Source organism: Erythrolamprus reginae, chromosome 3, assembly GCF_031021105.1.
Source record: "Erythrolamprus reginae isolate rEryReg1 chromosome 3, rEryReg1.hap1, whole genome shotgun sequence".
NCBI lineage: Eukaryota > Metazoa > Chordata > Lepidosauria > Squamata > Dipsadidae > Erythrolamprus > Erythrolamprus reginae.
This window is the reverse complement of record NC_091952.1, coordinates 145760827-145776349: the sequence shown is the minus strand read 5'-3', so window position 1 is coordinate 145776349 and position 15523 is coordinate 145760827. Positions and strand designations below refer to the sequence as shown.

Sequence of the window (15523 nt, the reverse complement as noted above, 5' to 3'; positions counted from 1 at the left end):
AGGAAGACAGAGAGAGAAAAGGAGAGGAAGGAAGAGAGAGAGAAAGAGAGCAAGGAGGAAGGAAGAGAGAGAAAGAGAAAAAAGAGGAAGGGATAAAAAGAGTAAGAAAGAGGGAGGGGGAGAGAGAGAGAGAGAGAATTTTTTTAGATTTTTTTTTTTTTGCTAAACCCCTAAAAAAACAGTCTTAAAAATTGGCCATTCAGGTAGGTAGTCCTTGATCATTTATTTAGTCATTCATTTATTCATTATTCATTTGAAAACCATTAAAAATTACAACAACACTGATAAAGGTTTGAACTCGTGATGCTTGATGAAGTAGGCAAGGCCATAGGAACTGTGAGCTCCTCCGCCTGTTTATTGGACCCATGTCCCTCCTGGCTGGTCTCAGCTAGTAGGGAGGTGACACGAAGCTGGATCCAGGCAGTTGTCAATGCTTTTTTAAGGGACGGATTCTTTCTGCCTCTGTGGAAATAGGCAGTTGTGTGGCCTCTACTCAAGAAGCCTTCCCTGGATCCAGCTATTTTAAACAACTACTATCCGGTCTCCAACCTTCCCTTTTTAGGGAAGGTTGTGGAGAAAGTGGTGGCGCTCCAACTCCTGAGGTCCTTGGATGAAGCCAATCATGTAGACCTTTATCAGTCTGGTTTCAGGGCCAGTTATAGCACCGAAACTGCTTTGGTTGTGTTGATGGAGGATCTCTGGCGGGCCCAGAATAGGGGATTTTCCTCTATCTTGGTGCTACTTGACCTCTCAGCGGCTTTTGATACCATCAACCATGGTATCCTTCTGCGCTGACCGGAAGGGTTGGGAGTAGGGGGCACTGTTCTGCGGTGGTTCTCCTCCTACCTCTCTGATCAGTCACAGTCAGTGTTGGTAGGGGGACAGAGATCGTCTCCTAGGCCCCTTCTCTGTGGGGTGCCTCAGGAGTGGGTTTTCTGCCCTCTACTGTTTAATATCTACATGAAACCACTGGGTGAGGTCATCTGTCGGCACAGGATGTGTTTCCACCAGTACGCCAGCGTTCCCTGTAAGCTGCGTGCGTGCGTGCGCGCCAGCTCCAAAATACCCTCCCGCGCACCCTTTTCCATGGGCGTGCGCTCCCCATCCCCCAAGAATGCCTGCCCCGCCCCTCTCGCAGCCCCTTCGCTGGGAGCGCTTTCGTCCCAGACTTCCAGCAAGGGGGCTGCAGTAGAGGCAGGGCAGGCGTTCCCGAAGTGCTCAGAAAAAGCGCTCTCGCAGCCCCCTCGCTGAGAGAGACAGGGGGAGAGAGAAAGTAACTGAGAAAGAGAGAGAGAGAGAAAGGGGGGAGAGAGACAGCAAGAGAGAGAAGAGAAAGAAAGCAAGAGAGATAGAAAGAAAGAGTGAGAGAGAAAGAAAGAAAGAGAGAAAGCAATAGAAAGAGAGAAAGAAAACGAGAGAGAGAGAAAGAGAGAGAGAGAGAGAGAGCAAGAGGGGGAGAGAGAAAGAGAGAGAAATGACTCTTGATTTAAAGCATATGGTAAAAAGCACCCAAATAATAACAGAGGAAAAAAAACCCAGCCATTTGTGTGTGTGTGTGTGTGTGTGTGTGTGTGTGTGTGAACTCTGTTATTGGAAATGGTTCAAGAGTTCACAAACACACACACACACAAGGGGGGAGGAAACAGGGATGGAAAAAGAGGAGAAGATAGTAATAAAATAGATTTTGGTTTTGTTTTATTATTAATTTCTTTTAATAAAAAAAGAAGGGAATTTTATTTATTTATTTATTTATTTGTTTGTTTGTTTGTTTATACTTCTATACCGCCCAGTCCCAAAGGGACTGTCACTCAGACACTATACTTTTCCGCCCACACCGAAAAAAAATTAGAGAGAACATTGCAGTACGCTGACAACCCTCAATTCCACCTTCCCATCCATCACCCTGGTGGGGGGAATTTTGGACCCCCTCAGAGAGGGTCTGCAACGTGGGGCTCAGTTGTGGTCATATGTCAAGGACTACCTGTAATATAATATTGTATATTATGTAGGTTAGGCAGGTATGCACTTTGTTTGCTTGTTTGTAGATTAAAAACAGATTAAAAGCAATAATCCAATACAGAACTAAAACCCCTTAAAAATGTAAATCATTTATGACACAAGACAACATGGAGATGGCAGCATATTAACCTGTGCATGATCAATTATCCCACTTTGGCTAATAATATAATTTTCTCTCATATTCAGCCACAACTTGATCCAGACTGATCAAGTAGACTGATTGGATTACAGTTTCCTCGGTTCCCAGCCTGTTCCAGTTCCCACTGGAAAAACAGTCTAAATATTTTCTTAAAAGTGGTGGTGTATACTCGTTACCTGAAAAAAACAGGGATATTCCTCTCAGGCTCAGTCTTTTCTTTTTCACAGGAATCAGATGTGGAATCAGGAAATTGGTCACACCTGACCCAGGATCAGTGTATGCAACTAGGGGGCCATCTAGTGGGCAACAGTTGCAACTACGTGCCTGACATCACTTTCATGTCCTTCATTCTGTTCCTGGGAACATTGTTCTGTGCTATGATCCTGAAAAAATTTAAATCAAGTCGCTATTTTCCCACTGGTGTAAGTAACTATCTATCCTATCCTATACATTACATGTTAGTTGAATTTATGAATTAAATCAGTATTTCCTTCTTGTGAGTAAGCTTGTATATGTACAGTACTCTGTCTTCCTGTAACGGCTATCCCGCAACACGATCAAGTAGTATCCCAGTTATCCTACAATATGATGGGAGCTACAGGTAAACATATTGGAAAATTCCATAACAGTGATGGCCTGCCTGCATAGTAAAAAAGTAGAAACTTGTAGGAAATTGGGACGAGGTAGAAAATAGACAAAGAGGAAAAGATCATGGGTATAGCTCCTTCTTCCTCATTCACATTCCCTCTGTATTTCTCAAAGGACCCTTCCCATCTCATCAGTTTTCATCTCTACTTTGATTTTCCATTCTTACCTGTCTTGGTTCCCTTTTTGGGTAGAAAGTGAGTAGAGATCGGTAAAGAAAAAAAGTTGTATGTTCTGTATTAACCTATGGATTGAAAAGTTTATGTGATGAATAGCTGCTGATTGCTGAAAAGTGTGTTCAATTGTCTATGGTGAATGATAGTGATTGCCTCCACCGGGCAAGCAGGGGTTTCTTCAGGGACTGTGGAAGATACATAAGGCAAACAATTCCCAGGAGCAAGCTCATTAAATTGGCAGATGGTGGGCTGGCAAGTATTTGGGAGTACAGGTTGGATCTTAGTTAATGTTATTTCCAGGAGCGTACAGATTTAAAATGGATTCAGAGCTCTGTTTTTAAACTTTCATACAAATAAGAATCTCAGACTCAAAGCCAATGTTATCATCACCTCCTTCTATCATGCATCTATTCATCACTCATTGAAAAGTACAGAGGAGAAACAAAATAATAGTACCGTAATCAGAACAGCTTTGCCTCAGACGTGACATGCACACCATCACCTTAGAATGCAGTTTCCTATATATTTAATCAGGGGAAAAATCCCTTATCTTCAGTAAGACTTGACAAACTGCACAGTGAACCATGTGCAACCAAACACAGTTCAATGGTGAGAAAAGTATGTTTAGGGAAGAAAACCAAATGTACAGATATAGGATAGATAGTACCTGGTTCAACAGGTGTAACTATGATAGGGATCTAGATGTTCTAGTGGATAATCAGTTTGAGCCACCAGTGGACTGCAGCTGCCAATAAAACAACAATGCAGTCCTAGACTTTAGCAACGGAGGAATAGTATCAAGATCACATGAAGAACCAGTACTACTTTATACTGCAGTGATAAGATCACACTTGGAATACTGTGTCCAGTTGTTGTCACTATGATATAAAAAAGATGTAGAGATTTTAGAAAGTGTACAGAGTAGAGCAAGAAGGATAATAAAGGGTATGAAAGCTAGAGTGCACAATAAAGGGTTGTGGGAACTATATCTAGTTTAACAACAAAAAATGATTCTGGTGATTTGATAGCAGTTTTCCAATATTTTAGGGGCTGTCACAGAGAAGAGGGGGAGCAGCCTATTTTCCAGAGAACCTGTGGGAAGGAAAAGAAGTCATGGGTGGAAACTTATCAAGAAGAGATCCAATCTCAAATTAAGGAGAAATGTTCTGTCAGTGAGAAGAACAGTGACTTGCCTCCAGAAGTTCTGGGTGCTCCATCATTGGAGCTTTTTTAAGAGATTGGACATCCATTTATCCAGATTGGTAAAGGGGGTTGAACTGGATGATATCCAAGGTCCCTTCCAACTATTCTGTTATTTCTTTTCTTAGGTAAGGAAGCTAGTGGGTGATTTCTCCATTATTCTGGCAATCCTCATCTCCTGTGGAATTGATGCTGCTTTTGGATTAGAGACACCAAAGCTTCTTGTGCCAAACACATTCCAGGTAAGATTAGGTATATCAATGAAACAAAGCAGCTCCTAGCCCAACCTTAGAATAGCCTCCCTCAAGCTAATCTCAACTCCTGATGATTTCATAGTCACTAGGCAACATTACAGAAATGGTTTATATTGTCTATTTTTGTCAGGCATTTATTGATGTTCCAATTTAACCTACAACTCAGGGTATTTCAGGTACATGTTTCTATAGAATGTTTGAAATGTAAGCAAATGGTATTCTGCTGTGATTATATAAAATGTAAACAATCTGCCTCAATGTTCCATACATATTCAGTTGTCCATACAGACCAGTTGATAATGTAGAGGTTTCTTGTGAAATCCCAACAAGACAACTCTGTATGAACATTTTATTGAACTATGGTAGAAAAAGGCACTTCAATTTAAGTAAGTGTAAAGTAACAAATCCATTTGGACTAGAGTCTAAAATAAATAACCATGAAAGAGAAGTTCAGAGAAGTTCATAGTCTAAACTGACTATTTAACAGCTGTGAAAAGGTTAATTTCTCATTGCTTACCCATATGTCAAAATGATTTATAAACAAGTTAAAAAGCACTTGTCTCAGTATTGATCCTTGAAGTTCTCTACTGTTTACTCCACTCATTGAGAAACTTTTTATTTATTTGCTTTTTGAGCTTTTAAACAGCTGTCTATAAAAATACGTCTCTCTATAAAAATTCTATGACTGCTAAGGTTACTCAAGAGTCAATGAAGAAGAACTGTGTCAAAAACCTTTTGAAAATCCAAATCTTTTGAGGGCCATCTTTGTTTGCATTTTGCGCTCAAAAAATTGTTGAGGTAGGATTTTCCTTTGTGGAATACATGCTGATTTTCATTCAACAAGAATATTCCCTTTATATGCCTTGCTATTATTTATTATAATTTCTATCTATTTAACTGGAACAGACAGTTAACTGATTGATCTTCAATTTCCTATATCTCTCCTGGGCCCCTTTTTAAAATTGATGGCACATTAATTATATCCCACAATGACAATCCCTGGCACTGGGCCTGCTTTGAGTGCCAACTTCCAACTTCCAACTTCCTGCACCAGCTTTTGCAGGTACCTCTGCAGGTCCGAGAGAAAGATATCATTTCCTTTGTCCATTAAATTGACGCCAACATCTCTGTAGAGACTTTATTTGGATATCTGAATGCCAGGGTGTTTTTATTTTTATTTATTTTATTTATTCATTTGTCCAATACACAATACATATGGAAGGGAATAGACATGAAGTAATATATATAAAGATAATATGTAAAAATAGAGGAGAAGATATATGAAAGGATGAAAATATATATGATATATGAGATAAAGGAGAGACGAAAGGGGACGAAAGGCACACTAGTGCACTTATGTACGCCCCTTACTGACCTCTTAGAAACCTGGAGAGGTCAATCGTGGATAGTCTAAGGGAGAAATATTTGGGGTTAAGGGTTGACACTATTGAGTCCGGTAATGAGTTCCACGCTTCAACAACTCGATTGTTAAAGTCATATTTTTTACTGTCAAGTTTGGAGCGGTTAATATTAAGTTTGAATCTGTTGCGTGCTCTTGTGTTGTTGCAGTTGAAGCTGAAGTAGTCATTGACCGGTAGGACGTTGCAGCATATGATCTTGTGGGCAATACTAATCGTGTTTTAGGTGCGATAGTTCTAAGCTTTCTAGACCCAGGATTGTTAGTCTATTTTTGTAGGGTATTCTGTTTCGAGTGGAGGAGTGAAGGGCTCTTCTGGTGAAATATCTTTGGACGTTTTCAAGGGTGTTGATGTCCGAGATGTGGTATGGGTTCCAGACAGATGAGCTGTATTCAAGGATGGGTCTGGCAAAAGTTTTGTAGGCTCTTGTGAGTAGTATGAGATTGCCGGAGCAGAAGCTACGTAGAATCAGGTTAATAACTTTTTGGCAATATTGTTGCAGTGGGCTTTAGCACTTAGGTCATTTGATATTAATATTCCAAGGTCTTTTACTGAGTGTGGGTTGGCTGTGAGAATTTGTTTATTCAGTTTATATATGAGGTTTGGATTCTTTTTGCCGATGTGGAGGGTAGAGCATTTGTTGGTTGATATTTGAAGTTGTCAGGTGTTAGACCAGTCTGAGACAAAGTCAAGGTCTTTTTGGAGAGTAAATGTGTTGTCAGTGGTGTTGAAAAGTTTTACATCGTCGGCAAAAAGAACACAGTTGCTTGCGATATGATCTCAGAGATCATTGATGTAGAGAATGAATGAGAATGAGTGTTGTATGACTTGACCCCCAAGCTCCAGGACCATTTTGCCCACTAGCCTTGTTCACGCCCTTCGGGCCTTTTGCAGGATAATATTCAGCCACACAACAAGTGTCTCAAGCCAGCACCCCTTAATGGCCTGGAGGTCCTCAGACACTTTCCATATAAAGGTCAAGCTCCTCATAGCACCCAGGTCATTACCACTCAGGGGTATCACCAGCCATTTAGGCACCATACTGACAGCATTTCTGTCAAACAGCAATGGGAGAAGCCCATCCCATCCCATCCCTCTCCGTCCAAGCCACTTTACTCTTCAGCTGTGTTCCAACATCTGATTTTGCAGCTCTCCTCCTGGCCCAAAACACCATGCTGTGCCCACAAATCAGGACCACGGGCTTCTCCTTGGAATGGCAGTCTAGGAAAAGGCAAAACAAAGCAGTGTTATCATTATAATTATAATTATCGTTATCGTTATCATTATCATTTATTAGATTTGTATGCCACCCCTCTCCAAAGACTCAGGGTGGCTCACAACAATAAAAATAGTACAAATCCAAAAGAATTTAAACCCCTTCATATAAAAAGCAGTCATACATCTGACACAAACCATACATAAAACGGAAACGGCCCAGGAAATCAATTTCCCCATGCCTGACGACAGAGGTTGGTTTTAAGGAGTTTGCAAAAGGCAAGGAGGGTGGGGGAAATCCTAATTTCCGGGGGAAGTTGATTCCAGAGGGTCGGGGCCACTACAGAGAAGGCTCTTCCCCTGAGTGCCACCAGACGACATTGTTTCATCGACAGGACCCGGAGAAGGCCAACTCTGTGGGACCTAACTGGTCGCTGGGATTCGTGAGGCAGAAGGCGGTCTCAGAGATATTCTGGTCCGATGCCATGAAGGGCTTTATAGGTCATAACCAACACTTTGAATTGTGACTGGAAACTGATCGGCAACTAATGCAGACTGCGGAACGTTGCTGTGACATGGGCATACCTAGGGAAGCCCATGACTGCTCTCATAGCTGCATTCTGCATGATCTGTAGTTTCTGAACACTCTTCAAAGGTAGCCCCATGTAGAGAGCGTTACAGTAGTCAAACCTCGAGGTGATAAGGGCATGAGTGACTGTGAGCAGTGACTCCTGGTCCAGGTAGGGCCGCAACTGGTGCACCAGGCGAACCTGGGCAAATGCCCCCCTTGCCACAGCTGAAAGATGGTTCTCTAATGTAAGCTGTGGATCGAGGAGGACGGCCAAGTTGTGGACCCTCTCTGAGGGGGTCAGTAATTCCACCCCCCAGGGTAATGGACTGACAGATGGAATTGTCCTTGGGAGGCAAAACTCACACCAGTCCATCTTATCAGGGTTGAGTTTGAGTCTGTGGACACCCATCCAGACCCTAACAGCCTCCCGGCACCTGCACATCACTTCCACTGCTTTGTTGACTGGACATGAAGTGGAGATGTACAACTGCGTACTGATGATACCTCATTCCATGCCCTTGGATGATCTCACCCATCGGTTTCATGTAGATATTAAATAGCAGGGGGGATAGGACTGACCCCTGAGGCACCCCACAAGGGAGAGACCTAGAGGTCAACCTCTGATCCCCACTAACACCGACTGCAACCGACCAGAGAAGTAGAAGGAGAACCACTGAAGGACAGTGCCTCCCACTCCCAACCCCTCCAGCCGGCGAAGGATACCATGGTCGATGGTATCAAAAGCTGCTGAGAAGTCAAGAAGCACCAGGACAGAGGATAAACCCCTGTCCCGGGCCTGCCAGAGATCATCCATCAAGCAGTTTCCGTGCTGTAGCCGGGCCTGAAACACAACTGTTGAGGGCCTAGATAGTCGGCTTCTTCCAAGGACCACGGGAGCTGGAGCATCACCACCTTCTCAACAACCTTCCCCATAAAGGGAAGGTTGGAGACTGGACAATAGTTATTGAGAATGGCTGAGTCCAGGGAAGGCTTCTTGAGGAGGGGGCACATAAGTGCCTCCTTATAAGGAGCCAGAAAGGACCCCCTCTCCAAGTATTAGCCTTGGGCCCTATGTGGCCACTAATCAGGAGAGCAAATGTAGGTCTTCAAAGCTTTCGACTTCCACATGACAATTGCCTGTATCTGCTCAGCACTGAAACCAGAGGCTGCTGTTATTGTGGCTGCCCCAATCCTGAAAAAGTGTGTGCTGTAACTGCTGGGGTCCAGGCCCAGCCTGTGCAGTGCTCTGCCAGCCAGTGCCAAAAATTGATATTTGGTCAGCAAGGTGCTATCCACATGGCTGAATAAGTAACCCGGGCCCAGTCCCCTCCTCATTATGTGAGTTAAAAGCTCCAGCAAATCTGATGACCACCCCCCTGCCCCGCTGGTCAGTCTTAGACCTTCTAAGCCTGAGACAGGCCCCCTCGGTGGAAAATGATAAATCCTCCACTTGGAATGCATGCTGGGAAACATCCCCACAAGATGTGACCATGACTTCACTGACCCAAAGGATAGAGTTGTGGCGGTTGTGTGAAATAGCGCCACCTTGCAGTCTGAATTGCAAAGCCATTTCCATTGGTTGCTAACATCAGTGAGCTGCTGAATGGATAGAGGCCTTCTGTATTGCCTGCTGGCTGCCTTTTCTCCCTAACCCAGCCTTCCAGCATCCTCCTAATTCTGAAGTCTGAGGAACTGTCGTTAAAACCCCTGGACTTCAAATCTTAGAGCTTTAGTCTAGACCCTCTAGCTCAGTGATTTTCAACCTTTTTTGAGCCGCGGCACATTTTTTACATTTACAAAATCCTGGGGCACACCACCAACCAAAATGACACAAATCTAATAAATAAATAAATACATACATACATACATACATACATACATACATACATACATACATAACCCCCTCATATATACAATTCCATGTAACATCCTCTTATAAATACAGTCAATCATCAATCATCCCTCCTCAAATTTATACCGCTCTCTCATTTCTGGGTACTTCTCCTGTCTTTCCCCCTTTTCTCTCTCATGTTTCTCATTTCTCTCTCTTCCTCCCTTTTTCCCTCATTCCTTCTCCCTCTCACTTCTCCTCTTTTTCCATCCCTGTCTCTCCCCCCCCTTTATCCGTGTGTGTGTATACACACTCGAACCATTTCCAAAACCAGTTGAGGGCTGGGTTTTTTTCCTCTTTTATTCTTTTCAAAAACAGGTGTGGGCTGGGGGGGTTTTCTTATTATTTGGGTGCTTTTTACCATATGCTTCAAGAAGCACCTCTCTCTCTCTCTTTTGCTCTCTCTCGTTCTCTCTCTTATTTTCTTTCTCTCTCATGCTTTCTCTCTCTTGTTCTTTGGCGGGATTAGTCATCTGTTGTCCTGATGCTGCCAGGGACAAAACGCCCACCCACTCCTGAGGTAAAAGACGGACTGTTTGGGATGGGAATTAGCATCTCTCCCGCCGCGTTAAGTAGGCAAGGCAAGGCAGAAACTCGCCGGACGCGGAGCCCAAAAAAAGTACCTCAGGAAGGCAGAAGCGAAGCGCCCCCACCACCCGCTCGCTTTCCAACGCTGCGCCCATTGCGCCAGGCTCTTTGCCTGAATCCACCTCCTTTCTGAGGCTCGAGCGAACCTCCTTCGCCAGCAGCCAGGGGGTCGGCTTCGCCCCCTGCCCAGCCGAAAGTGTGCATGTGAGGGGGGAGAGCTTGCTTCTGCAACCGCATGGCCAGAGAGAAGCGGGATAGCAAGGCAGTGGCATTCTTCTGCCTGGCCTGGGGCTCTGCTTGGTTTTCCCGGGCTTCCCGCAGCATGTAGGTGGCCGAGAAGACCGAGCGGAACTGTGAGAGGGGTGGGCGTTCCCACAGCGCTCGGAGCGGCTAGCGGACGGATCGCCAGCGCCGCTGCAGCCACAGCTGTGGGAGGAGCCGCGCCCCAAGAAAGCCGGAGAGAAGGACGGATCGGGCGGGGACAGCCACAAGTGGAAGCCTCAGCCTTGGAGCTCCCACTTGCAGAAGCCGCCCCTCCCCTGGCTATTGCCCCCCGCTATTAGCGAGGAGAAGCCATGCGCGCGAGGGGGCCGACTTTCAAAACAACCTTTGCTGGCCTCCGCCTCGCGGCACACCTGACCATGTCTCGCGGCACACCAGTGTGCCGCGGCACACCGGTTGGGAAACACTGCTCTAGCTTACCTCTTATTGGGCATGTTGAGTGCCTGTCCTGTTGGTTGACTATACAGAATTCAAGAAGATGTTCCACCGGAATGGGCCAGTGCTGCTCATAATCCCTCTGATGGTGAAAAGCTCCAAATTCCTTACCTGCCTGCTGGTCAGCTATCTGAGGGCTTGTATGTTGTGTTCCAGGCACCTGCTTACAAAATGGCAAACCAGGTGCATGATCCGTTCATTTCTAGATGACAAGGTGTTGATTACATGGGCCACTGCTTAGTTATTGCACCAGAAGTACACCATTCTGTACGTAAACTGCGACACACACACACACACCCAAAATCTCCACAGCAACCACTATAGGGAAAAACTCCAGAAATTTATTTATTTATTTATTTATTTATTGGATTTGTATGCCTCCCCTCTCCAAGGACTCAGGCAGCTCACACCATAGCAAAAAATATACAATGGTAAAAATCTAAAATTCCAATTAATTTTACTAGAAAAACTTTAAAACTCTACTAACATTTAAAACCATTCATTTCCATTCACATCACAAAACATACTACATTTGTCAGTCAGGGGGCAAGGGTCTAATGGCCCCAAGCCTGGCGGCACAGATAGATCTTTAAGCTTTTATGGAAGGCGAGGAGGATGGGGGCAATATGAATCTCTGGGGGGAGCAGATTCCAGAGGGCCAAAGCCCCCGCAGAGAAGGTTGTTCCCCTAGGTCCTGCCAAACAACATTGTCTAGTTGATGGGACCTGTAGAAGGCTGACGCTGTGGGACCTAACTGGTCACTGGGATTCATGTGGCAGATGGCGGTCCTGCAGGTATTCTGGCTTGATGCCATGTAGAGCTTTATATGTCATAACCAAGACTTTGAATTGAGTCCAGAAATCAATTGGCAACCAATGCAGACCGCGGAGTGGTGGAGAAATATGCATGTATCTGGGCAAGCCCGTGACCAATGTACCCTCTAATTTTTTTTCGGTGTGGGCGGAAAAGTATAGTGTCTGAGCGACAGTCCCTTTGGGACTGGGTGGAATAAATAAATAAATAAATAAATAAATAAATAAATAAATAAATAAATAAATAAATAAATAAATAAATAAGAAAAAATCCCTTTTATTAAAAGAAATTAATAATTAAAAAAAAACAAAATCCATTACTATTAAAACTAAATCAACCAGCAAAACCAAAAACATAACTATTAATAAAAACAGGTGAGGGCTGGGGGTTTTTTCTCTGTTATTATTTAAGTGCTTTTACCATATGCTTTAAATCAAGTCACTTCTCTCTCTGTTTCTCTCTCCTGTCATTCTCTGCCTCAATCATTTTCTCATTTCTCTTTTCTCCCCTTTTTTCTATCATTTCTCTCTATCTCTTCCTTCTACTCTTCTCTCTCTCTCTTACTTTCTGTCTCTCTCTCACACTCTCTTCCTTCCTCTCTCATCTCTCGCTTTCTTTCTTTCTTTTTCTCTCTCTTTCCCCCTCTTGATCTCTTTCTTTTTCTCACTTTCTCCCTCTCTTGCTTTCTCTCTCTCTCTCACTCTTTCTTGTTTTCTTTCTCACACTCTTTCTCTCTCTTGTTCTCTCTCTTGCTATCTCTTTCTCTCCCCCCTTTCTCTCTCTCTCTCTTTCTCACTTTCTCTCTATCTTGCTGTCTGTTGCTCTCACTCACTCTCGTTCTCTCTCCGTTCTTTCAGTGGAGGCTGGTGATATTCAATGTCGGGGGGGACGCGGTTGCGCGCGCTCCCTATCTCCATACCAGGCCACTCAGAACATTCAAAATAAGAAAAGCCTTCGCTGGCGAAAGTTTTTCTTATTTTGAATGTTCCGAGTGGCCTGGTATGGAGATAGGGAGCGTGCGCAACCTGCCCCGCCTCTCCTGCAACCCCCTTGCTGAGAGCCCGGGATGAAAGTGCTCTCAGCAAAGGGACTGAGACGGGCAGGGTGTGCGTTCCGGGTGCGGAGGAGCCGTGCCCAAAAGTAGGAGGCGGCGGAGGAGCAGAGGGGGCGGATCGGGCGGGGGGCAGTGACGAAAGGCCGAGGGGGCCGGAGGCAACATGGGGAGGCAGGGGCGACTGCGGCTCCCTTCCCTTCTGCTGCCGGCGCCTCCCCGCCCCCTCCCCCCCCGTGGGACTGCGCGCCCATGGAAAATGGGAACTGCGCGCCCATGGAAAAGGGCGCGCGAGGCGGTATTTTGGGCTGCGCGCGTGCTCACGTGCGCAGCCTACAGGGAACGGTGCCCGTGACTGCTCGCGCGTCTGCATTTTGCACAATTTGTAGTTTCCAAATGCTTTTCAAAGGTAGTCCTATGTAGAGAGCATTGCCGTAGTCGAATCTCGAGGTGATAAGGTCATAAGTGACCATGAGCAAAGACTCCCTATCTAGGTAGGGCCGCAACTGTGCACCAGGCAAACTGGGCAAACGCCCCCCGTGCCAGAGCCGAAAGATGATGTTCTAAGGTCAGCTGTGGATTGAGGAGGATGCCCAAGTTGTGGACCCTCTCTGAGGGGGTCAAAGGTTCCCCACCAAGGGTGATGGATGGACAGATGGAATTGTCCTTGGGAAGCAGTACCCACAGCCACTCCGTCTTATCGTGGTTAAGTTTGAGCCTGTTGGCACCTATCAAGACCCTAACAGCCTCCAGACACTGGCACATCACTTCCACTGCTTCACTGAGTGGACACGGGGTAGAGATGTATAACTGGGTGTCATCAGCGTACTGATGACAACTCACCCTGTGTCCTTGGATGATCTCACCCAGCAGTTTCATATTAAACAGCAGGGGCGGAGAGGACTGATCCCTGAGGAACTCCACAAAGGAGGGACCTAGGAGCCAACTTCTGACCCCCCACTAACACCGATTGTGACTGACCGGAGAGGTAGGAGGAGAACCACTGCAGAACAGTGCCTCCCATTCCCAGCCCCTCCAGTCGGCACAAATTGATACTCTGGCCAATGGTATCAAAAGCCCCTGAGGGGTCAAGAAGCACCAGGATAGAGGATTGACCCCTATCCCGGGTCTGCCAGAGATCATCCATCAAACAGTTTTTGTAGTGTAGCCGGGTCTGAATCCTGACTGCTGAGGGCCTAGATAATTGGCTTCATCCAAGGATTGCTGGAGCTGGAGGGACACTACCTTCTCAACAACCTTTCCCATAAAGGGAAGGTTGAAGTCCAGACGAAATGTGAGCCACGGTGTGTAGTACCATTGGTCTCCCAGCACCACACCGAACCCAATCGCCCCTGTGGTATCTGATTCAACCTGTAACTCTGCTTCTAGCAAGCATTCTTTCCTCCAAAAGGCCATGCCATTGTAATGGTTCAGAAATTCTGACCATGTTACTAAGTCCTCCCTGACCTCCACCTTCAAACATATTCTGTGGTGAGGCTTGTCTAATCCCTTCATAACTGAATATAACCGCCTTGAGAAGGTGTGGCCCAGGGCTACCAACCTGCAAGCAAATTTTACCCACTAACTCCTGAACCTGCTTAAGGGTCACCTTCTTTGCAAACAAAACTTCCTTAATCTTTCCCCGGAGCTATTCCAATTTTTCTGCAGGGAGCCTGCAGGTTTGTTTATTGGAGTTGAGCTTGATGCCAAGAAATGTGATTATTGTAGCGGGCCCCACCATCTTTTCCTGGGCTAAGGGGACCCCCAGTTCTGCACATAATTCTTTAAAAGCCCACATTTTTTCCTTACATAAAGCCCCTGAGGTTGATCCCACCAACAAAAAATCATCCAAGTAATGCACTATTGCATTTGACCTGGTCCGCTGTTTATGAGCCCACTCCAGGAATGAACTGAAGTGTTCAAACAGGGAGTAGGCTATAGAGCAGTGATGGCAAACCTATGGCACGGGGGCCACAGGTAGCACGCACAGCCATATTTGCTGGCACATGAGCTGTTGCCCTAGCTCAGCTCCAATGTGCATGTGTGTGCCAGCCAGCTGATTTTTGGCTCACACAGAGGCTCTGAAAGGGCGTTTTTGGCTTCCAGAGAACCTCCAGGGAGATGGGGGAGGGCCTTTTTACCCTTCCCCAGTTCCAAGGTAGCCTTTGGAGCCTGGGGAATGTAAAACACGAGCCTACTAGGCCCACCAGAAGTTGTGAAACAGGCTATTTCTGGCCTTCAGACAATCTCTGGGAGGTGGGAAAAGCTGTTTTCATCCTCTCCAGGCATTGAATTACTGGTGCAGGCACTTGCACAAGCAGGATAGTGCGTACACACACTCTTTCAGCACCCAAGGAAAAAAAGGTTCGCCATCAATGATATAGAGCATCCCAAGAGAAATGCCCGATCTATGTAAAATCCCCCCTCAAACCTGAAACCCAATAATTCGAAGTCATCTGGGTGCACTGGCAGAAGTCTGAAGGCAGATTTGATGTCACACTTACTCATCAGCTCACCCTTCCCACAGGCGCACACCATACGCACCGTGGAGTCAAAGGACGTATACCTCACTGAACACAACGCCTGACAGATTCTCCCAGGGGAAAGGACAAATGATGAATAAATCTGAACTCACCCGCCACTCTCTTGGTCACCAAACCTAGTGGTGACACCCTGAGCGTACTTATGGGCGAGGACTGGAACGGTCCCACCACCCTTCCTTCCTTAACTTCTTTATCTATTTTCATCTTTACCACCCATTCCATGCCCTTGATTGATTTCAAATTGTGTGTCATAAAAGCCCGTCTGGGCTCTTCATATGGAATC

At 45.6% G+C, this 15523-nt stretch overlaps 1 protein-coding gene across 1 annotated transcript in view; it reads left to right on the top strand.

Moving 5' to 3' along the window:
• SLC4A9 (solute carrier family 4 member 9) overlaps positions 1 to 15523 on the top strand; it is a 63537-nt gene that overhangs the window by 25063 nt on the left and 22951 nt on the right. The window contains exons 13-14 of the mRNA XM_070748609.1: positions 2386 to 2580; positions 4308 to 4421. Coding sequence (XP_070604710.1) covers positions 2386 to 2580; positions 4308 to 4421 — 309 coding nt within the window. The remainder of the gene's footprint in view (positions 1 to 2385; positions 2581 to 4307; positions 4422 to 15523) is intronic.